At 38.7% G+C, this 24632-nt stretch overlaps 1 protein-coding gene across 4 annotated transcripts in view; it reads left to right on the forward strand.

The window, feature by feature from the left end:
* The window catches only part of FRYL (FRY like transcription coactivator), a 172230-nt gene that overhangs the window by 19045 nt on the left and 128553 nt on the right, over positions 1-24632 (forward strand). Inside the window, exons 3-4 of one of the 4 annotated variants that reach the window (XM_050710200.1) lie at positions 11966-12053; positions 12782-13174. The exons of 2 other annotated variants lie outside the window; for them this stretch is intronic. In XM_050710200.1, the coding sequence (XP_050566157.1) occupies positions 12997-13174 (178 nt within the window). In that variant the 5' untranslated portion in view covers positions 11966-12053; positions 12782-12996. The remainder of the gene's footprint in view (positions 1-11965; positions 12054-12781; positions 13175-24632) is intronic. One more of the 4 variants, XM_050710201.1, reaches the window with a different exon arrangement.

Consider the following 24632-nt stretch of genomic DNA (forward strand, 5'->3'; position numbering starts at 1 on the left):
ACTAATTACACAAACTTTAAAAACAAACTGGGCTTTTGAGGACTTTGTTTCATTGAATTACGCCTTGTTTTCTGGTCTGGTATTTCACATGCAATTCCTTTTTCTGAATTTTCCTAAAAGTAGTTTTTCTAATTTCAATTAATTTGTTTAGAATTAATCTAATACATCTTTTTTCCCATTTGATTGTAATTCCTTCTTCCTTTACCGACAATCTGTTTCAGAGATTACTTTTGAACCAAAGAACAGTAAGTGACCAGCTTCTGTTGCATCTGAACCAGGTGATTCACAGACAGTATCTTACACAGGAGTTTGATTTGTGGAAAAAAGTGTTTAGATTTCTCTAGTAGACGAGCTTCCAAAGTGTGACTTGTCATTCTTGTCTGGGATGGAGGGGTTGGCTTGCTTATTTTAATAGCTAATAAATATTCTGAGTGAAATATTCGTTTGCTGTTGGTGGCTGTCCTGTGTATTGTTTTTGTCTTAGTACAATGTTTTTTTCATGGGCAAAGTAATGCAACCATTAGTCAAGTCATTAAAGACAGATAAAACACAAGCTAGGGAAAAAAAATTAGAGATGAATGTCTATGTAACCATTTCATGAAAAGAACAATGTAAATACCAACCTGAATTACTTTTACTTCTCCGAATAATAACTTAATTACCTTTTTCAAGTGTGGAAATATGATAGTCCCATTCTTGTATATTGTGTGTAAGAGTTGCAATGGAAGGGAATCCTTTCAGGTAGATTTTGCTTTTTCATTGTCATACTAAGATGCTGCTCACTACTTGTGGAAGGAAGTGGGGCAGTTGGAGACTGTGCTGTTAACAATTTAGAGATTCTTGAATAACCTTAGGCTTTAATTCTGCTTGCATGGTAACAGTACTTTCAGTGGACAAACACCTTTCTGTGTTTAAGGTTTTTAGTTTCCCTGAGTAAAATGCCTTTTTATTTTCTATATATTTTTTCCTGTCATGATTAGTCAGCACAGAATAAATGAGGCTATATATTGCCCCCAAAAGATATGAATGGCAAACTTGCAGGTGGCTTTTGGTGTATTTAGCATCCTGAATACAGCTCTAGCATTTGCAGAAAATATTTTGTCAGCGCAGTGTTGACAATTCTCTGCACATAGAGAACATTGCTTTATCAGTGCGAGATGGATTTCTACAGGTGAGACTTGACTGAGAGCATTATTATATAAGGTATACCCTAATATATATATTAAAGTGTGTGTATATACCTTATACACCTTAATACTGTTAATAAAGCATTTCTTAACAGATGGTATACTGTAATCTGTAACTACAATTATCAGCATAACAAATCTAGCTCTATAAATATGAAACTGGGGACAAACCTGAAAAGAATTAATGGCTTACAAATGGAGACAGTCAAAGATTGTTTTGGTTTGGTTGAAAGTTTTGGCTGTCAAATGTAATACTGAAACCGTCTTACATTAGGTATCTAAGAAACAAAATAAATATTTAACTGAATACAAATCTTCATAAACCAAATAATAAAAGTAAGCTCCTTCACTGGGAACAGTCTTCATACGTTTAATTACTTAGAATGGCAGGTTTCTGATTGAAAGTACTTGGACTGTTATGCAAGTAATGTAGGCCTAGTTATAAAAGTATTTGGAGATAATACGAACTTTCAATTAAGTTCTGTGCTTCACAGAAATTACATTGCTTGAGCGAGACGGTTCTTTAAGAATTACTGATGTACAAATCTAAAGCGTCTTTTTATGTGAAGAACTTATATTGAATAGTTCAGAGGAGATCGGTGAGAATTATCCGAGGTCTAGAAAATATAAAAGATTAAAAAAAATCTAAAAAATCAGATTTAAAAAAAAGATATAAAGTCAGTTTTCAAACAAATGGAAGACTGCTGAATTGAAGTGTCACTGGTTATTGATGGCAATGCTCAATAGGGCAGTGAAGTATGAGCTAAAACTGAAGTTAAGGACATATATGGGATATGCTTACAGTAATGAAACAAAATCGATAGGCTGGAAAAATTGTAGACCCTTCCATGCTGCTGGCAAAAATCTGTGAAACCTATAGGTATGAGTCACAGAGTATGAGTTGGGGCTGGGTGTATAGAATGATGAATTGAGGAGCATCTTGAAATCTTTTTTTAATTCATATTCTGTAACTAGATGTCCTTTCCTGCTGGTACTTACTCTGATTGTTTAGCACAAGTGAATAGCAATATAGATAATGTGGCATGTGATTGTAATGACTGAATGTCAATTATTTCAAATTTTATAAAGCCTTCAAACAGTTGTCCTGAATATCAATGTAGTTTCCAGCCTTCTGTTAATTGTAATTTTTTCATGAGATTTTCAACTTCCCCCCGCAATTAGTGTCCTGTTCTAAATGATACTGGTGGATCTGTGTGTCTCTGGGGAGACTATTACGTGGGTGCTTGTGCTGACATGCAATCTCCGCCTACTTACAGTAGAAGTACTCACAGATTTCTTTTGTCAAAGAGAAGAATCAGGCTGGTTCTCTTTTACGAATTCTTCTGGGTTGCCATGATGTAATTAGTGCCTTCTTCACTAAGCTGCTAAAATTTAGTGGGGTGATATCACAACATGTCTTGTCTCTCTTCAGTTCTAATTTTTGGTTGTATGTAGGCACATCTGTAGAGTTTTGAAAGTTGGATTGTAAATTAGTTGTGATCTGAAAGTGTTATCAGTAGCTTGCTTTGGAGAGGTTAATATGATCTTAAAAGTATCGCATGATTTATTTTAGAAGAACAGATCATACGCAGCATATCATGAAGAGTTACAAAAATAATTTGTAGTACCACTATCTGCAGATTCTGCTCTAGCCTATATTTAGGCTTCTTGTATAGGAAGTGATTTCATTTTTCAAGCTGATTTGTATCAAAAATAAGCTTTTTTTACACCTCTGTAGTAAATTACAGTAAGTGTATGGTATGAATGACATAAAGCAGACTGTGTAACTATATATATTCCTAGTTCATAGAATCATAGAACTTCTTGGGTTGGAAGGGACCTTAAAGAACATCCAGTTCCAACCCCGCTGCCATGGGCAGGCACACCTTCCCACTATATCTGGTTGGCCAAGGCCCCATCCAGCCTGGCCTTGAACCCTGCCAGGGAAGGGGCATCCACAGCTTCTCTGGGCAACCTGTGCCAGTGCCTCACCACCCTCTGAGTGAAGAATTTCCTCCTAATCTCTGATCTATATTGATTCTCTTTTAGTTTAAACTACCCCACCTTGTCCTGTCTACTCAAGCAAAAAGTTGCTCTCCATCTTTTTTATAAAGCCTTCTAGAAGTATTGAAAGGCTGCAGTAAGGTCTCCCTGGAGCCTTCTCTTCTTCAGGCTGAACAGCCCCAGCTCTCAACACTTCTTCTTCACAGGAGAGGTGCTCCAGGTCAACACTTAGTGGATCAGAGGGCTTATGATCAACTTAGTTTATGTATTTCATATAAATGCATATAAAATTACTTTTTTTCAAGATCTAAATTTACACAAGAAGCAGTCTTATATGGGAGGGAAAACCACAGAAATGCAGCTATTGAGCTTTCTGATTTACCACTAATTCATTACACCCAGTATTAAAAGTGGCTTTTTTATTCTGTATGATACAGGCTTGCCTGTTCTTGGAAAGTAAAACATGTATATGCACGTGCTGTATGTGTCATTTGGTGAAGGGTCTGTTGTTCATTAGACTACTGGCACACAACTGTTTGCGTTTCTGAGCAATGTATGGGGACGACCTTTAATTACCAGTAGCAGTTTCCTCATGTTCTTTGAACAAGATCTTTTATAAGACGGTCCCTGTTGAGATTGTCTGAAGTATTCAACTGCAGCAAACATGGTAGTTCTTTAAACTAGAGAATTTTGCATCATCAAAATTAGGCATATCCTTCTCTGTTGCACTTCCATTCAGCTCTCATTTGCAAATTACTGGCTGAAGTGTTGCACTTTTACCTGTTTGGTACCTAATCAATATACAAGTCCTCAACATAGCACCAATTCTCAGAAGTGTTTGTTAACAAATAATGGATGGTGGGTGCTGGAATGGCCAAGAGTAAGAATGAAGGCAGAACGAACCGGGCCTTACTTAAATCTAATGCTGTAGACCTATGTATCAAGACGATTTGTAGACTTTGCAAGGCAAACCTATTTCAAGGAGGTTTTCTCTCTTCTGTATGTGTGTTTCTGGTTTCCAAATACAATATATTTGCCTTCTCAAAAAAACTGTCTACAGGTAAGATGTTTCTAGTGAACATAGCTGCCACAGTTTGTTACGTGAGACAGCGATGGAGACAGGTCTATGGAACAAGCTCGCTATCAAAACGTGGAACAAATTGTGGAAGAAATCTGAAACTACTTCTGTCTCTGGCGTTATTTGTTCATATAGGATCCATTAAGCAAGCTTAACTTTAAAATAACACAAATATTTGACTGTAAGGAAGTAAATGGAATGATATAAATACTTGTTTCATGCAATTACCTTGTTTGTTTTTACCCCATTTGAATGTTACTAGCCTGGTCTGTATAGCAGAGCACAGAAGACATACACCAAAACCAGTAAAGCCTTGATCCAGTCAGTCTGTGTGAAATGGGTATTTTGAAGTGTAGATAAACTTTCTGTGGCCGTGTTTCCCATTTTTGCAAGGGAAGAACTAAAATAAGTTGGAGTAGGTGAGCACTATGTATGTATACCAGTACAGAACTAAGTATTTAATCTAGTTGTCCGAAGGATTTCCATTGGTATTAGGAACAGATTGCCCTGTCTAATGTGAACTCAGCCTGCTCATTTAATTAATGCAAGCTATGACGTAGAGTCACAATGGAAAAGAAGGATAATTTCCACAGGTCAGCAGCATTTTAAACATAACTTCCTTGTATAAAATATTAAGCAGTAAACTAAGATTAGGTCAGACTTGGTAAGGAAAGCAAGTGGTGCTATATGCACTTCCAGAATTAACTTCTGGAATTTACAGTGAAGATTATTTTGAACAGTAAACCACAAATTTTTTTCTTAGATGTTAGACTTCTATCCTTTGGGCATAATTTTAAAGGTTGGCCGTTCTTTAAGCATATGTTTTAATGCAATGCTAGAGAAAATGCTAATGGAAGCAGCAATGACAGCTGTGAATATAGCAGTATTTGTGTGAGAAATGCATGTTGCACCATTTTTTAGCCTTATATAAGGCTAAAAATGTATTTGTATGCTCGTTCTCTGCTCTCTTATTGTCTGTGTTCTGGCTTCTCTGTAGACAAACCAATATGAAAGACTGGTAACTCTCTTCCATGTATATTTTTATTAAGCATGTAAAAAGCTTTGGGTAAAGGTTTTCAGGTGTTTTGTAGCACACCAATTTCATAGTAGTTTTGCCACTATTCTGAGTAAGAGATTGTTCCTTCTCAAAGCCTTTGTTTTTAAATGCTGTTTTTTTAATGACCTTTGCTTAGAAATATCAACATTCTGCTTGTCATCATTCATTTTGTTTGTTTTATATGGGAAAAGATCTGGCCACTTCCATTGTCATGTAATGGTTTGACGTCTTCTGTTGCCGACTGAAATGGTGTTCCTACTTGCGTCTGAATGGGTATGATTCATTGTAGGTACTGCTCTGGGATTTGCTTTGAAAACATAAGTTCTTATGTGAAGAAAATCTGTGAGTGGAAGAAATTCATAGGTTTGGAAGATCTTGTGTGATATGTCAGAAGTCAGAACAAGCAAGTGGTTAGTGACAGGAAACCCAGATCATTATTCTGACCGAGGATTATAAAAGCAGTGGAATAAACAAATAGCTTCAACTTCTCAGGAACTCCTAATGTGTTCAGGAAGACATTGTATTCTTGTGTGCAATTTCAAGATAAGAACAGCTATTACCTAATACACAGATGTTAAAAATTTCGGGGCTTTTTTATTGAACAGGATAATGTTGCACTCAGTCAGTGAACATAAATGTTGTGCTTTATGTTCAGCTTCTGATTGATTTACTTTGTCAAATATTTTATTTCTACTTGTGGTTGTGTTCTTCTAATGCTAAATTAAAGCCAAGCTCTTAAAACAAAAAACAACAGCAAAACATAACCCTTAGAAATCCCCAACCTTCAAAAGAAAAAACCACAAGTCACTCAAAGCCCAACCTCCCATACAGAGCGAGTACAGCTTAAGTCAATGGGGAAAAAAAAATATTGAAAGGTGACAGATGTTTCTTACTTCAGTCTCTCAGAAACCTGAAAGCTAGATGTTCTTTCAGAAAAGAATGGGTACAACTGAAACTGTTTGCATGTCCACACTTAAACAATCAAATTGTTGAAAAATGAAATGGCTTAGATTTAAACTATTTTTATGTAAAAATATAGCTGCAATAAATTTACTCTGATAACAGATTGCTTACTGCAAAACTTATACATTGATTTGTCCCTGCTTATTCTGGTCCTTAGCATTTTTGCTGCCAAGTTCCATTAATTGAACTGAACTGAGGAAATCATTAATGCTAAGAAGCTTGGGAACTAACTTTAAAATGATGCTTCAAATTTTATGAAGGACAACATCTTTTTTAAATTTTGATTTTTAAAGGAATTAACATTGCATATGTCAGGTTTTTGTAAGCAGTTAGTCCAAACTGCCAGTGAGATGACTCCACAGTATCACAAATAAACCATTTTTCCCTTGTTTTCCTTTATGCATACATTTTTCTAGGTTATGTTCTAAGTTGTCTATCTAGTTTCTGTACCTATAGGCAAAAAACAAGTGGCTGTTAAGTTATAGTTCTAAAACAAAAAGATGACTTCTCATTTTAAAAGAATAATATACATCATATATAGAGAAAGAAATAGGGTTTGTCCTCCCTGCTCCTGCGGTCTTCTGTGCAAAATTATGGCAATGTCCTGCCAATTGGCTGACAAGCATAGAGTAGGTATCTGGTAACTCTCATGAACTTAATTCAGTTAGTTTAATTTACAGGCTGGACTGCAGGTTTGATTTCAAGCCCTACTGTTTTATTCTGCTTTCAGTTATATATCTTTGATCTTCACTGCAGGGGGAGAGAGGGGAGAAGAGCAGATTGTTTTCCTTGAGAGGAGACAAATTCTTGCAAATCGAGCTTCTATTCTGAGATTGAAGGAGGAAAAACTTCCTGTACTTTTCTGTACTGAAGTGCTGTAGTAGCTGCTCTATTTCTGTAGAAGATTCACTCCCACTTGAAGCAGTGATGTTCAGTTTGAATTGGCCAGTTGAAGAAAACAACATGCACCACATAAGGATCATTACTAATAACATGCCCAATAGGGGACCAAGGGTGCGTAGCTGAAACCATTCAGCTGAATGAGGGATGATAATGTTTCTTGGAGACCTGCAGGCTGAGGTGGGACACTGCATGCACTAGGACAATTCTTTTCTTGTAAAGGCAGAACTTGGACCATCTCTGTGATACAACAGGGTCTTTGCGGTTCCAAAACTGTTTTGACACAACCTCTGGTATTACTGCTCCAGCAGGAGGCGTTGTTTTACGTTTTTTTTTGGGGGGGGGGGGGGGGGATGTTCTACCAAGATACTTAGGTTGCTGAGGAGCTGGGATAGCATAAGGGCTCTTTGCCACCAGGAGATGCTCAAACCCCATCTCTGCACTACTAAAGTGAAGTCTCTTAAGGGGAGATCCTATTTCAATGCCAGAATGTTTGCCACGCATGCTGTCAGCTTGCTGTCACAGAAACCCCTCCAGTTATCTCCCCTGCTATGCTGGTTGTACTATTCAACCATTTTGCACTATAGTTGTGGCTAAGAGTTCTGGCAACCACGTTACTGCCACACCACCAAGCCCACCCAGACTTGATTTCTGCTGAAAGCTGAGCATGCTGTGAAGCCAGCAAGCAGTGGAAGGAGGCCAGCAGCCGGTCCCCCACAAACCCCACAAACCTGTGGACCTAAAGCTAGTCTGCTGCTGAGGCTGGCAGGGGGAGGACGGAGCAGTGCTGTCCTGCTTTTTCAGGCAAGGCTTTTTCAGAGAAGCCTGTTTTCCCATCATAAAGTAGGAGCTCTTGTGTCATGCCAATGTGAGCTGATTCCAAGTTTAGTCTCATTCCCATCAAGAAACTTTTTTTTTCCTTCCCCCCCTAATATAAGTCCCCTACTGTTGCTTATTCCTACATAAGAAAATAGTGCTGCTCCCTGAACCTAAATAGTCTTCATCTAATGTACTAACAACACTGATCTACCTCCAGATTTGGTAATTTGTGTTGCACTTCATTCTGCAGCAGAGGCCAGAGCCTTGTTACGCCCTGTCTGTGCAGTAACCCTGTTGAGGCAGAAGGGCATCGCCTCTTTTTTTCCTTCCTGCCAAAAGCTAAGGACCTTTCCTGCCAGTTTGTGTCAGATATAATGGAAATCTTTTGTCCTCCGTGTGACAGCAGGTGGAGCTGGATGGGTTTGCTGTAGCTGGGTAGGAAAACTTTAGAAGCGCTATATTGCAAAATGAAAGGTCTGTAGAGCATATTTGCTAGTGAAGATGCTCATGAAATGAACAGCAGTGTATTTATGATAGGCTCTAAGACATCTAGGCTGTCTTCTAAAATTGTACTTTCTAGTACGTTTTCTACTTCATAGATATCTCAAGTTTAAGTTAAGCTATTTTTTACTATAGTTATTGCTAATTCTAGAAACTTTCTCAATATGTGCACTCAAGACACAAGTAGTCTACTGCTATATCGATCTTTCTTTCATTGATTGTGTTCTGTTTTTTCAGTGTTTCTCATTAGGACGTTCCCACATCAGCAGGTTAACCTGCTTCAACAGAAGTCCTGGATCCCTGCTGTGTCCGCCCGCTGCATCCCACACACCCCTGTCAAACATTTTTACCACTGGTCTTTTGAAAGGTCTAATCCAAATGGACAGTGCTCTGAGCAGCGTTGTTTTGTTCTAATCACTCATTACTTCTTTAAGTCCAGTATTTTTGCATGTTTCATGATATGTTCTTACTCCTTTCTAATGCAAAATTGTGCTGATACGGATTCCTGTTAGTAAGGACTGTGAAGCTCAGATGTTACCTTCTCTCTTGTTATACCACGAGTTATGAAATTGCCAGAGGTCAAGCTTGAATGACCTCACCAGACCTGTTGATGCAAGACCACAGTCTTTTTGAATGCAATACGTGTAGACAGACATCAAAGGACTTGCAGTACTGCAAATAATAATTCTATAGAAGCATGAGTATCCTGTTGTTTTAATGGATTTAGAGGTTCCAGAATAAGATTTTAAAATTACCAAGTAAGGCTTTTTTGCCCTTTTCAGTTTAAAGATAAATTTGGTTATGACGATTATAAGAATTATCATATGTCTTCCCTGACAGTTCAGTGAGTCGTCTGCAAAGTTTGCAGCTTGGATTGTATAAAAACCACAGTTGTACAGTGCAGTGTTTAAGGAAGTTGACAAGAGCACATGAGAATAGGAGAGAGGAGTGCATGTGGACTAACATAGCCAGAGACTTAAGGTTTTCATAGAATGTAATGAAATACGGAAGTCCTGGAGTTAACCACTGTCCACATGTAGCCATGTATGCATTGCTCTGTTTTCCATAGAAATCTCCTCAACTGGCTGCTCATGGCTTGGATGGGTGTATGCTTTGCTGGGTAAAAAACTGTCTGGGTGGCCAGGCCCGAAGAGCTGTGGTGAATGGAGTTGAATCCTGTTGGAGGTTGGTCACAAGTGGCGTCCCCCAGGACTCAGTACTGTGATCAGTTCTCTTCAATATCTTTATCGATGATCTGGATGAGGGGATCGAGTGCACCCTCAATACGTTTGCAGATGACACCAGGTTGGTTCTGAGTGTGATCTGCTTGAGGGTAGGAAGGCTCTGCAGAGGGATCTGGGTAGGCTGGACCCCTGGGCCAAGGCCAACTGTATGAGGTTCAACAAGGCCAAGCCCCGCGTCCTGCACTTGGGGCACAACAACCCCATGCAGTGCTACAGGCTGGGGGAAGAGTGGCTGGAAAGCTGTCCAGCGGAAAGGGACCTAGGGGGTATTGGTTGATAGCTGGCTGAATAGGAGCCAGCAGTGTGCTCAGGTGGCCAAGAAGGCCAACGGCATCCTGGCTTGTGTTGGAGATAGCAGGACCCGGGAGGTGATCGTCCCTTTGTACTTGGCTCTGGTGAGGCCTCACCTCGAATACTACCCTCATTTCTGGGCCCCTCACTACAAGAAGGACATTGAGGTGCTGGAGTATGTTCAAAGAAAGACAATGAAGCTGGTGAAGGTTCTGGAGAACAGGTCTTGAGGCTGAGGGAACTGGGGTTCTTTAGTCTAGAGAAAAGGAGGCTCAAGGGTGGCCATATCGCTCTCTATAACTACCTCAAAGGAGGTTGTAGCAGGGTGAGGGTTGCTTTCTTCTCCCAAGCACCAACTGATAGTACAAGAGGAAATGGCATTAGGTTGTGCCAGGGGAGGTTTAGGGTGGGTATAAGGAAAAATTTCTTCACTGAAAGGGTTGTGAGGCACTGGAACAGGCTGCCCTGGGGAAGTGGCTGAGTCACTGTCCCTGCTATTCAAAAGACGTGTAGATGTGGTGTGTAGGGATGTGGTTTAGTGGTAGACTTAGCAGTGCTAGGTTAATGGTTGGACTTTACCTTAGATGTCTTTTCCAACCTAAATGATTCTGTGATTCTTAAAAGTTACACAAAAACTATCCTGAAGAAAAAGCCACAAGTTTTTGGATACATGTGTTACATAATCTTATTAGTTTATCAAGTTAAATCTTGAAATATGAGATAGTATGTGTGGCTGGTGATTCTTGTTTGTGTTTAAATCCTGTTATTTAGAAGGCTGTTCTGTTTGCTGGAGGTGAAGTGTAATGTCAACCTTTAGTTTTACTTATGGCCAATTCATGAATGTCACACTGCATGTAGAAACATGTAGAACTGTGCGTTTAACAGAAGTGATGCACTAAGCACTTTCTGTCCCACACCGTGTCCACATGTGTAATAAACCCTGCAAAGTGTAGCTGGGAGCATTTTGGTTTCTAGTTTGAACTTTTCCGAAGGCGTTTAGGTTAGGTACTGCCCTTTCCTTTGTAAGCTGTAGTTTGGCAGGTGAATCGCTGGAGGAAGCATTCTCAGTCTGATGAAAGCATCTGAATTTTTCTTTTTCCTAAATGCCAGAAACTGCAAATTAGGTTTGTGGCAAGACTTCAAGAGTTTTAAAAAAAAATCTATAGGAAACAACGCTATTATGAATAAAATGATTGCTTAAGTTTTTAATGACTCAGTCTTTTGTAATCAGGAATTATCTTTGTGATATCTTATTACTTTTTCTGAAAACATAAAACACTTCTGAAAATATATTCTTTGTAACATTTTGTGTTAGTAGAAAAAAATACCATGAATGAAATTATTATAAGGACAATTCTTTGCTTAATCTCCAGATCTTTCACGGCAGGAAATTATATTCTAGCAATGTATCTTTTATGATAAGGTCAGGCCTTGTAGATTTCTATATTCACTTACAAGGGAAATTTAGACTAACTTGAATATTTGGGGATTTTGATGCAGATTTGAATGCTAAAGATAGCACCCATTTTAATTCTGCAGCTGAATTTGGTAAGTGTCTTAGGTGGCAATTTCAATGAACTTGTACCAGATTTCTCAAGATGTGATATTAACTAGGTTTAACGCGTAGTGTGATAGTATAGTTGGTCAGTAAAGGATTGACAGCTTAATCCAGTTGAGCAGTCCCTCGTGAGCATCAAACTACTGGAACTCTGACCTGAAACAGATTATCTACATTTAATAAATTTTAAAATATTTTTGTTTCCTTTTAAAAAGAGCTAGATACGGTGGTGAATTTGAGATTAAATAGTTTCTTTTAAGGAATATATAGTAGTGTGGTGTACTTTACGCTTAAGTTGGGTAACTGTGTTGAATGCATTCAAAAACATCTTTGGACACTGAGCTGCTTTCACAAAACTACCAGATGTGTTCAGGCTACCACCGATACTCATTCAGAAAGAGTATCTGCAGATTTCGTCTGAGTGATGGCTACAATCTTCAGTGAAAACGAGGTGGGAATATTATTTAGTAGTGTGTTTGGATCTCTAAGTCTGGTAAATAAAATAATACTTCCAATCGTACATACTCCCAAATGTAGAAAGCGTTAAGGTATGCTTTTCGGTACACTTTTCTATACTTTATTCCCCTGAATTTTCTGCTCTAAATGCAAGGCATCTTTCATAATGGCTTCTCTAAACTAAATATAGAACAATGTTTAAACTTTCTCCCAAATGAAAACAAAAAGCTCAGTTATCCCTAGGGCTACTTATCCATATGGTTTAAAGTGAAAGTTTGGATAAAATAAGACAGTTTGTTTTTGTACTTGGTGTTTTCTGGAAGGCGGTTTGAGCATTTTAAGTAGTAAATATAGCGTAAGAGGCCCTGGAAAATTGATAATTTAATAAGTTTAATAAGTGTTGGTAACTTAGTAGCTAGTAGTTAACACCATGCGAGAATGCAAATGGTTTAAATTGTGGTGCTGCTAGACACTGTTTATAAAGCTGGTGCGTAGACTTTTTGTAATGATAAGTGTTATCTTTCAAATGCAGATGAACACTCTCTGTGCACTTCATGAAAATTAAGAGCTATTGAACTCCGTCAGATACAAATTTGAAAATACACTGTGCATTTTATTAGTGCTTAAAATTGTTGCAGCACTAAAAGGGTGTTTAATACAAGCGAAGAATTTAATGTACGTCAGTTAACACACTGGCTTGTTGTTGTTTGGTTTTCTTATCAGTCTGTACAGTTAGACGTCTTTAAAATCTGCCTCTGAGCAGCTGGCAGCTGACGTGCTGGTGCTGGCACCACCCAGGTTCAACATGACATCACTGGGAGAAGTAGTGCGCGGAGTCCACCTCTGTGTTCAAGGAAGTTACTGTGGGAGCACCGTTCTGTAACGCGCAGCTCAACTGCCGCATTAGTCAATGCTGAGCGTGCAGAAGGCAGGGAAAAATGGAATTTCTGAAAAAAATTGTTCCCACTGTTGTTTCTGGAGATGTTGTGCTGGATGTTGGAAGTACTGTCCGTGAAAGCTCGCCAAGGCTGCTGAAGATGAGACGTGTCAGTCTGCTTTCACTGGGACAAACAATCGATGAAGACGAGGAGATGCATGATTTACATCCTCATTACAGTATGTATCCATGTCATTAACCTGATAAAAACTGATTACTAAACTTTCTTTGGGTCATGATTGCTTTGCTAAACTGATGAATTTCTTAATAAGACCTTTTATCAGAGTCACTATGATAATGGTGTTTTTTAGGTTTAGAGCTCCCTTATAAATGACCCACTATCATGTTAATGACTTATTTTAAAGCAATTTTACAGGATTTCTAATGTGCTCCTTATTTGTGCATGCCTGTGATTGGGGGTGGAAGAGCAAGGGCCGTTTTGCTTGTATTAAAAGGCAGGGGAAAAAATCTTTGTCTAAATACTACAGTGTAATGTGCCAATAAAAAGAAATAGAATGAGTTAATGTTACTTTTTCAGACAGTTCAGACAGGTGGCAATGGAAAACCTGTTTTTCTTGGTTTTGGCCTTTGGATAAAATGGTAGGGTCTCGAGACTTTATGGTCTTGGATAGTGTTGGCAATCAGATGCAGTTTTTACCCTTTGCTATGGGATGGCTCTTTTCATGAGTTAGCATGGTCTGAAACTTACCTTTATGCATCTAACTGCAAAGATGAGAGATGATGACACCCATCTCATTGAGTGGTGAATTTGTAGCCTTAACTATGGAACTAATTTGGTGAGGAGTGGGAAAAAGGCTTCCTTACAGAGACTCTTCTTAGCCTTTCTGATTGTAATTTTTTCATTTTTTTATTCATCTGTGTCATTTGGAGAGAGCAGGGACAATTTTATGTTAGACAGGAACAGTTTTTCTGACAAACTGGAACAAGTCGTAATGGCGCACACTATCGAAGACTGTGCAGAATAAAGTCTGTTAAGACTGTTACAGCCTTTGTTTGAAAGCTGATCAAAAACTTACGCTCTTTTAGCCTGGTTTGTGTCTTCGTTTAAATTTGAATGTTATACAGCCATGAAGTTTAAAGTTGGATATCACTGAGGTGCACAGCTCAAATATCTCCATAGGCATATCTTACCAGATTTGCTTTTATGTTATACTATATATATTCTTTATAACTCATACTTCAAAGTAATGCTTTATTTCAAATATTACAATTTCAGTTATAATTTAAGACAAACGGAATTGTCTTTGTGCAAGCTAAAAGAAAATGCTATAGGCTGAAGCTTGTAGTCAAAACAGATACCTTCATCTAACCTTGCTCAACATTTTATCGATAGTTGAGCAAATGAGGGTAATAGACGGAGAATGCGCTTATCCTACTGTTAAAGATGAATTCTTTTCTCACTCATTAAATATTTGTCAAATGGCGATTACTAGGAAGAATTTCCACAAGTCAGTAGTGCCTGACGGATATCACTTAATAGCGTGATGTCAACATGCACGAAATGCAGACTTAGTCTGTTCTGGGATCATGCTTTTACAATAGCAGATAGTAGCTGAATCCTCTTTAAATTATCTGCTTATTTCTATTTTTGTGTCTTGGTAATGGAATGAACTGCTCTTCTGGAATAGAGCAAAAGAACCACTGTGTTTACCAGTTGGGTATACTGCAGGAGGCAGGTGTCAACAAAACAGGTAATAAAACAATAGAATGATTTAAGAAAAAGAATTGTAAATATTTATTTGGTTACTGTCAGCAGATGTGGTGTTAATGTACCACAGAACTTAGTATGATGAAGCTGTTCAGAAGCTTGACAGGTTTTTAAAGCTAAGGTTGTTTGTACTGTAGATATGTTTGAATTTGTTTTTTTTTTTGTTTTTTTTTACTTTTTATCCTGTTCGTTATTACTGGCGTTTAGGAAAGTTCTTATATTAATAAGAATTTAGGTGAAATTTTGAGTCTGACAACCATTTAAAAAGTATTATAGAAGGTCCTTAAAGCCAACAAACTACTGTTGCCAGCATCTGAAGCATAAAAGCACTATTTTTGATAATACCACTCAGTTGGGGTTGTTTGTGTCAGATCTAAACATTTTATATGGAATTCAAGAGATGAAGTTTTCTTTTTAGGATTAAGGCATATTTATCAGTATTGCCTTCCAAAATGTGCACTGAATTGCTTTGTACATTGTTTTATAGCAGAAAACAAGGCCTTAGAAATGTGTGCTCTGGGATATGTGTCTTTTAAAATACATAATATCCATCAGAATACTTTCAAGTGCTTTTTAGAAATCTCTCACAGCTGTCTGTTTAGATTTATTGGATTATTAGAACACTAGAAAAAACATCTCACTTGCTAAAGTACTTGCATATGATTTTACACATCACAACGTGTAGTAAATGTGTATAAAAGAATAGGTAGTAATTTTAAATTTGCTGCAACTCTTTAAGAGTTGGCGTGTTCTCCATTTTAAAGCCTTCTGTCACAATAGTCTCTACAAAAAAGCTGCAATCAAAAGGAAACAAAAAGATGAGCTGGAAGATCCAGAGAAAGTATTTTCATACTGATGATTACAAAAATAAAAATAAAAAAATGTACAGGCATGTATGCATACAGACATGTATCTGTAAATGATTTCATATTCTCCTTGTTGTTTGCAGTGTTAAAGGAGGCAAATACCATGACTGTTCTGTGTAAATGGGCAAACGGCAGCTGTACCTAAGCTTGTGAAACGTGTACTTCTGGCAGAGCTGTGCTCCGGCTGTGTTGTAGGGCAGGGCAGCTAACGCCGTGGAACAGGTGTGATGGGGAGCCCTACAAGTCAGACCTGCAATAACCACCTAAGAGCTTTTAAAATTTGTCAGTGAGCAAGTGTTCTCACTGCTCACAGTGTCCACATTATTTCCGCGTATGTAAGACCTATCTCCTTCTGCAAGTATTAATACTGTTTCCCTTCAAATGTCTCTGCTAGGGAGTCGAACGTAAGCTGACAACAATGTGTTTGGTGGGAAAGAAATGAGTAATAGAGCTGTAGCTGCTTCAGGGGGCTGGCAGCAGGGGCTGGGTAGACACGACCTGCCTCTGAGCACTGTATGCATCCCTGGAACACCAGCAGCTCTGCAGGGCACTGTCAGCTCCATGGTGCTGCTCTGATCAGCCTTGTACAGCAGAGGATGACTGGGAGGCCCAGCATCTATCTGCAATAAAAGTCAGTTTGGGGATCCAGGTTCTGAATTTCAGTTAGAGAAGGCTGGAGTGGTTAGTAGGCAACTAAACACGAGTGCTGCTTTTTTTCCTCTCCTCCCTTCAACCTCTGCTTGCTTCTTGTTTACATTCAGAGCCTGTTCCATAATACTGTTCGGGATCTAGAATGCTATTTACATAAAAATCTCTAATCCTCTCTCCTGTTTTCTTATCACACTAGATAGTATTGTTTTCCTTGAGTAATGCCCCAGGGAATTTTTCTATGTATATTTTCCATAAGTAATAAGAAACCTTTCTCAAGTGCCTCTGGAGCCTGCTCTTGCTGCCCTTTGCAGCAGAAGGTAGGGGAAGGGGATTTTGTTTATTTTTTATGAGTGTAGCTCTACAAGCAGATCAGGCTGACATAATACCTTGCTGCCAGCGAGAGGGGCCATCTCGCTCCCAGCTGTGCAGCCCTTTCCTATCTCCTCTCCAGCATGGCCTTTTGCTAAGCTGATTGATTTGACAAAGAAAACAGCCTGGCATTTGGGGGAGTGTGATGGTATTGAGATGAATTGTTGAGGTGAATCAGCTCATCAAGGGCTTCTTTGGTGAGTAGCGGGGGCAGCACTGGATGTCTTGCTATCGCCACAAGTGACGGTCATCTTCTGGATACCCCTTCTGTTTAAAATGTATTGATATGTGGGAAATGAGCTCTTTAATATTTTAGATTAATGGAAACAAAGTAACTCTCCAGAGGCATCATCACTGCACTTAACATAAATTTTTTCTTATTGCTGCTTATAAGCCAATACAAACTGCTCCATAATTCTGACCACTCAGTAAATGTTTAAGTAATGCTTGCTTAAGACAAAGTCAACAACGAGCTGAAATGAAGTCCAGGATTATACAGCAAATCTTTTCTAAAAGACCTGATTTTTTTTGTATACTTGGCTGCACATCTAATATACTTCAAGCCTAGTTGTCTGTTTCATCTGAATAATAAGCACAGATGAATTCACAGTGGATACATTCCTTGCTTCCTCCAGTGTATGCTTGTTTGTTCCTTACCAGGCACTTCACATCCTTCCAAAGGGCAATGTAGTAATTGTAACTTACTGCTTCTTTCAAAGTGGGTGTCAGAACAACTCCAAAGTATGCCTCCAAGGGCTGTTTCTTCATACCTAACAGGTACTCATGTAGCTTTCATGAGGCAGCAATGTATCTGTTTTCCTCTGAGATACGGTGAGCAGTGTTTACAATTTTTGTATGCCATCATAGATTATCTCTGCATCATTTTCAGTGCAAAGGTATAGCCAGTAATACTTTGCTCTGATTTTATAGTATGTTGTTTTCTAGACTTGAAGCACTCAAAAGGTTTTCTGAGGCTTAAGTATGTTAATAGAGGGTTTTATATGGCAGCTGAATCAATGTGATGTCTCACTGCTGTAGAAAGGAGACTGTATCCTTGCACCTTTATAGCCGTACTCTGTATTCACTGGTGGTGGTCCTGGTGCAAGTCCGTCCTTGGTGAGACAGTTCAGCTTGTCAAACCAAGAGGGAACCACCCTTCCCTCCCAATACCGGTTGATAGGCAGCAAGCCGAAATACTATGAGAATGAACCAGCAGCAATTTAGGAAGTGAATGTTAGTAATCGTGGTGTTTGGGGTTTTTTCTTGTTCTTTTTTTTTGTCTTTCTGTTCTGCAGATCACAAATACTCAAACTGGCACGGCAGAAGTAATTGAATTGAAGGGGTTTCTCTTTTTATTTTAAATATATTTACAGCTCAATATAGTGTCTTTGAAACATTATTGTGAAGAATTATTCTAAAGATAATGGAGTTAAAAGGGGAGTTGTGTAAATGTAGCAAGTATCTCTTTTCCTCGCCAGCCTAAAGTTACTTTTCACTCAGATAGTTGGAATAGGGACAAAGTCAAGTTCTTAACTTGAGGGAGATGAAGAGAAGGGTGATTGTATGGGGAGAATGAGGGAAAACTTAATACAGCAAGAAAAACAAGCAAGTCTTCATAAGATCCTGTAATAACTTATTAAAGGAAGCTGTAAAGTGCTGAATTCAACAAGACTTGGAGAAACTCCTTGCGAAAATTATATATATGCTACTGTAAAACAGTTCTCTGATTTGGTGGTAATAAGAGGAAACAAGTGTTTTTTAAAAAAAATCTTTCTAAACAGTCCACAAGTTTTGCAAGCAATGTGTGAAAAGGGTTTACCATGTTCCTTTTTGATTCAAGCTGCAAATTTCTTACATGTACATCAGATTTGGAAACATTCTAATACCCGTGAAATCACTATCTATTTATATGTAATATCTACCTGCAGCCCAAAGTAGAGTCTGTAAAATTCTGGACAGTGTATAAAGTCCCTGTCATATTTTAAGAACCATTTTTCTTTAAGTATAAAACTATTATCCCTTAAAACACATTAAAATCGATCACTGTGCTAAAAAATCCAGACCTCCCCCCCACCCATACTCTGAAGAAATATATTTAAGGTCAATAAAGTATATACCAGCAGGATAAAATCAGCAGTTGCATGTAGAGATTCCGTGCTAGTGACATCAGCAATTCAGATTTAAGTTACAGACATAATAGTTTGAAGGTTTTATTAAACAATTCTTTACTTTTGAGTTGAAAAGGGGAAAAAGTGATTCAAATGCAAAAGTTTTAGTTAATAGATGATCTAACATGTTTCTTATCCCTTCTAAGGTGGCTTTTCTACTTGTTCCTAATGAAAATGTGAATCATAAATGGAAGATGTTGGTATGACATGACATCTTTCAATAAATCATGATGCTTTCAGTGGCTGTTGGCAGTTTCTGTTGGCTGTACTTCTGTTAGCAGTTCTATGCCTTGATTTGTGGACTTCCACACTTACCGTTTCTTCTCTTTTGAGCTCTTAAATAACAGAATGCTTCTTACTCTGAGTGCTAAGTTTGTATATGTGCCTTCTGAAAAGTATTATGTGGATTCAGACTGAGAGGAAATAATTTGAACTATTTCATCTTAGTAAAGGAGTACTTTAGAAAGGCTTTCCTTTTTCAGGAAATGGCATTCTTTGTGTGACAGCACGGAGTACCCTTTAGTTGCCCTTCAAGCAAGGAAATGTCACAACTGCCTTTTTCCATGGGAATAAGTTTTCTCAGTTTGTAAGTGTTACTGAAGAATACCTGTGATTTGGGAAGTGGTGTTCGTGGTCTCAGCTGTTTACCCAAGAGGCGTCGTCTTGCTCTTCAGTGAAGCTACAGAAGGTTTCCTTAAGCAGAACCCCTTCACAGATAGAGGCTTCTGAGCTGGCATGCTCTCGCTCTGCGGTTTTTGATGTTTGCATTTATGAAGGAAGCAGTCTATTAAGAGAAATCCAGAGGCACTACTGATTTGAAGAGAAATGGGGAAAGCTTTCAGAAAGCCCAATTGTTTTAGCATTGGTACTTTCTAAAGGTGTTCTAAAGTTCCTGTCTGCAGCAGGCTTTCTGTAAGATACTCCAGCTGTTCAGGACTTGAAATAACCTCACTTCACAAGCTGTGGGGTACCCCTTATATACAGGTACCACATAAATAATCGTAATTCTTTAGCCCGTTAGTACCAGGTAGGTCTGTAGTGACATGCATCTTTGTTGGACTGTGGCAGCTTGGGAGATGACTACTGCTTATTGACAAGACCAGTATGGCAATCCGAGCTTTAGAAACGTTTGCGTTTGTTTTCTAGCATCAGGTTGCTGTTGCAAGGTTGTATTAGGCACTGACCCAAACCCCTGTCTCGTGTCTTTTGGCACCTTGAAGATGCACTGCGGTGAGCCTTTTCTCACTTACTTTGAGGAGATGACTGGGTGAAGAAGAATGTCTTTAAAATTAAACTGTTTTCTAACTTGAAAGCAGGAGAAACAGGAAAGTGATGAGTAAAGGAAAAAAGAAATAGCTCATAACTTGTATTAAAACCAATGTATTTCTCTAGTGTGTTGTTTTCTGTTGGGTAGAAATAATTTAAAGAGATTTTTTCTTTCTTCTTCAGTTGAAATTTCCACAAACAGCTGTTACATAGGGAGTAGTATAGAACTGGATAGTTAAATTTGCCCAGTAGATGATGAAATTGTACCATATGCATTTATAGGCAGATTGTGCTTTTGGAAAGCTAACACACTAATGGTAATTACTGAGAGAATGATTAGTATGCTAGAGCTCTATCAAAAAATAACACGACTGACAGAGAGCAGCCAGTTCAAATGAATAAGCATATTCTCCACTTCACCTGAATGTTTCAATTACCTAATTCCAGTTCTGTGTTTTTCTTTAACTAGTAGGGGTTGCAGTGGGGTGACACTGCTCCTTTCCATTTGGTCTGCCGTGCCTGAGGCAGTGAGTGAATGCAGAGCTGCGTGCAGGGTCCCAGGTCAAGTGATAAACATCGACTGCCGCATCGAAGCACTCCCAGCATCGGGCACAGGTGCCAGATGCATCTGCTTGTAGAGGCTAGGCTGTAGTCTACCAGCTGGGGCCCTTCAGAGGACTTTGGGCTGTGGCCTATTTGCAGAACTTCCAGACAACCGTGCCCTTGTTGGAAAGTGTGAGTGTTTGTTAGGTGTTTGGTATCCAAGTGCTGCTTTCAGCTGCACCTTTGGGTTTGCTACTTCTTCACATTTTCTCATTTTGTGCTTTCTCATTTTTCTTCAATGAAACAACACGCTTGCCAAGGTGCAAGGTTCAGAAATAGCACCGCATATAAAATCTGTTAATTCTGACTTGCAAATCAGTGTATATGTATTAATTACCTTTTTTCAATCTTAAGTGTTTCTATTTTGTACTCCTGCTTCGAGTTGCTGCAGGAGTATCTGTTGTTTCACAGGGATGGGAAAGCTGTAAAAAATCAGCATTAAAGGCACTTAATTGTTTAAAGCCTGCATTAAAAAATGCACTGTAATTAAGCAGTGCAGCCTGTGAAGAATTACGCCATTTTAGCTGAACTAAGACGAATGCCATATTACTGTCATCATTTATGATATTGGACAACAGAGCTCCGCGTTCCTGCCTTGTGTAATTAAAGCATTGGAAATGATGATTTCAGGGAGTTAAAACACCAGGAGCGTGCGCAGACACTAACACTGCTCTGCCAGCTGTACAGCCTAGGGCTACGGTGAAAGGGGCTGTGGTGGGCTTGTGCTGGTGAGCAGGTTTAGTGGGGACGCCCCAAGCTGTTCATGCTTGTAACTCCCTGCAGTTCCCCAAGCCCTGCAGACACCTCATACTTCCCCTGGGCTGGGAAGTGCTCTAAGGGGCAAACAGGAATCGGCTGCAGGCTGTGAGCTGCAGGGCCTCAGGAGCAAACGTCCAGCTCTGTTCATGGGGAGGGAGGTGCAGGGCAGGTAGGAGCACCTTCAGCTGATGGGCAAGCCTAGCGAGAGTCTGCATCACAGGACGCTTTCAACCCAAGCGCTATGGCACTCATGCACCTTAACAGACTTGGGACTGTTGCATGACTGTGTCCCAATAGCTAGTTCACTTTATTTATTCTAATTCTGGAGGAGTCCTAAATGTATTTATTTTTCTCTTTTAAGTCGACATTGCTTTCTATAGGGGTAGTGTCCCCAATCCTCACATAATGCAAATGCCACGTTTCCTGTAGAAGTGGCACAGACATCTAGCAGCTTGGGAGGAGCAGCAAAAATAGAAACATAACTTATTCGTAACAGTTGTCCTAAGGCCTTGTAGGGTAACAGAGTTAAGCCTTGCCCTATTCTATCCGTTTAAATGCCCAGCAACTAAGCAGGGATTTTCAAAGTAGACTCAAAACTGTTTCCAGGTTCCATTTAAAAGGTTGGTGAAAACTGGAATGCCAGCTCTCCGAAGGCAGGATGTTGGTATATTAATGCTGGAGCACAATGAGGAGCACGTGATGCAGGATCCAGCAGATCTTAGGGCAGTTATTTCTGCTTGTCTGACACAGAACATTTCTGCTTGTCTGACACAGCCATACTAGTCAGACTATACCTTTAAAGTTTATTTGCAGTCAAGGAAGGTCAAAATTGAGCATTTGAGAGAGGGTAAACCACTGGGGTTCTGTAAAATTTTAACTATTAGGATGACCATGAAAATCAAGAAACTCAGGTTTGTTAAGCTCATGAGCAGTAACAGCTATGGCTTTGTGTGTTGCTTTGCCTGTCTTGTTTCCTCTTTGAGAGAGGTTGATTAAATAACATCTCAGAACTGCCTGCTGGGTTGTTTGAAGTGTTTCAGCTTTTTATTGCTGATTCGTTTCCTTGTAATCTTATGATGCTTGGTGATCTGGAAAGCTGGATTTTCAAGAAGGGCCAGACTGAAATCTGTTCAGCTCTTACAAAGTTGGTAAGTTCTATGTTAAACCACCTTGAAAGCTATTTTATTTTTCAGGATTTATTTTTTTTGTATTTTTTTTAATTTTTTGGGGGAGAGGGGAGAAAGGAGGAAGATAGGATTACTGTTAATAAAGATAACAGCAGCTTACTGGCAAAGTTAAATATTAACAGTATCCTCTTTGATCTTACTCAAAGACTGCTCTACAAGAAAGCTGTGTATCTTCAGTGTCCTTCCTGAACTAGTTGGAAAACTTATAGTTTTAACTGACTTTAAATAGTAAATATTATTTGTAGTTTTGCCTGAATGCATTTTCTGTCAGTCTGCATCATCCTGAATATGAATGAAGTAGCACTGAAAACCTCAAAGAAACTTGAATGCAACGATGACCGTAAATTTTTTACATAACTTAAAACAACTTTAGCAGGTTTTTTAAATGGAATATTTTTGCTGGGATGATTAATGCAAATTATTTTGTTGTTGAAAAGTAGAGAAATTAGAAATCTCTTCTGTTGTAGAAAAGTAGAGAAGAGAGTAGAGAAGAGAGAAATCTCTTCTATCCCAGTAGAAAACAGCAAGAACTATTGTATAGGGGTGGAAAAGGTAGTACGATATGATAGACTCCTAGAGAAATGAAATTTTAAAATGGACTTGGGCATAACACTTGAAATGAAAATAGGAAATGAGACTAAAATCTGTGATGTTCACTGTAAAACGAATGATATAAAGTGTTACTGCTTTCTGTCTTTGGAAAGCAAACTTTGTAAATAATGCTTTTTAAAGATGACTTCGTCAGGAATATCTTCACTCACCAAAAGCCCTGTGAGGAAAGTGAGAACCCCACTACCTTTTCAGTCTACAGGGATGAAGCTGAAGCAACACTATAAACCACATTTTTTTTTTGTCTTGCATCTTAATATTTGCCAAAAGCCAGAGCTCTGGCAGTTATAGAAACAAGACCTGTTAGACATAGTGCTTATTTTGTGTGCATTGTTCAAAATCGTTGCTAGTGATACTTCTGGGTAGCTCCAAGAAAATGGCATAATGCTACTCCAAAGAAAAGCTGCATAGACCACCCTTGCTTACACATTTGTAGCAACTGCATTGATCCTAGTAAGTATAGTGATCCTTTTAGAAATTTTTTTATTAAAAAAAAAAAGCTTCTGTTATCTAACTGTGGCACAGTAGTGCATGTTCTTTTATACTGGTTGGATCTTGTTGCTACTTATAACACTCAGAACAACTCTTCCGTGTTGTAAGACCTTCAAGTTTTATTGATCTGAATATCAGGTGCATGAGGTTTGCACTCCTGAAGTGCAGAGCTGACTTTGCTTGTGTGATTCAGGTGTGCTGTGCATGAACAGTGCAACTAATGGATGCTCTCTAATAGGTGCTCTAATACTTCTTAGGACAGGTGGACTTATTCCCCGGAATCTTGTAATGCGTAGGGCTGTTTCCAGCCAGAAGTCAGCAGACTTTTGGTGCTGAAACTTCTCAACCAATTTGCTTCTAGACATTGTCTTCCCTGAAAGGTTTTCATATCTGAACAAAAAGTAAGCAGTGGATTGGACACTTGCATTAATTATTCTAGTAGAGTGCAAACAGCTTGCATTGCTGATAGGGCACTTTGCTTTAGCACAGTTATGTTCTCTTCTCCTAAGAGCTTACTGGTAACAATGTGCTCATTCACAGTTATGCCTCTCCTTGACTTGAGAAAATATCAAAAAAAAATCATAGACTTCGTTAGTCTGTTCTCTTTGGTAGTTAATTTTACAATTGGTCCAGTATCAAAAGGTAAGCAAACTTCAGAATCAGTATTTAACCACATATTTATTGGAATGGTGTGAATTGCTACTTTGTACAGAACTCCTAAGTCCAGTTAAGTAATAGCCTCATTTTGTTGAGGTTTTCTTTTTGGTTTGTTTTTCTTGCATAAAACAGCTTCAGTTCAAAACTTCTGCCTTATAGTTAAATTTAAGTGCTTTCTTTTCCCATCTTTTTCTCTAGGTAACGAAATAGTGGGCCAAGTATCTTATGAAAGACTTCCCATATATGTACTCCAAAGTGATACATATTTTTAGATGTTTTCA

This window comes from Cygnus atratus, chromosome 4, assembly GCF_013377495.2.
Source record: "Cygnus atratus isolate AKBS03 ecotype Queensland, Australia chromosome 4, CAtr_DNAZoo_HiC_assembly, whole genome shotgun sequence".
In the NCBI taxonomy this organism is placed as follows: Eukaryota; Metazoa; Chordata; class Aves; order Anseriformes; family Anatidae; genus Cygnus; species Cygnus atratus.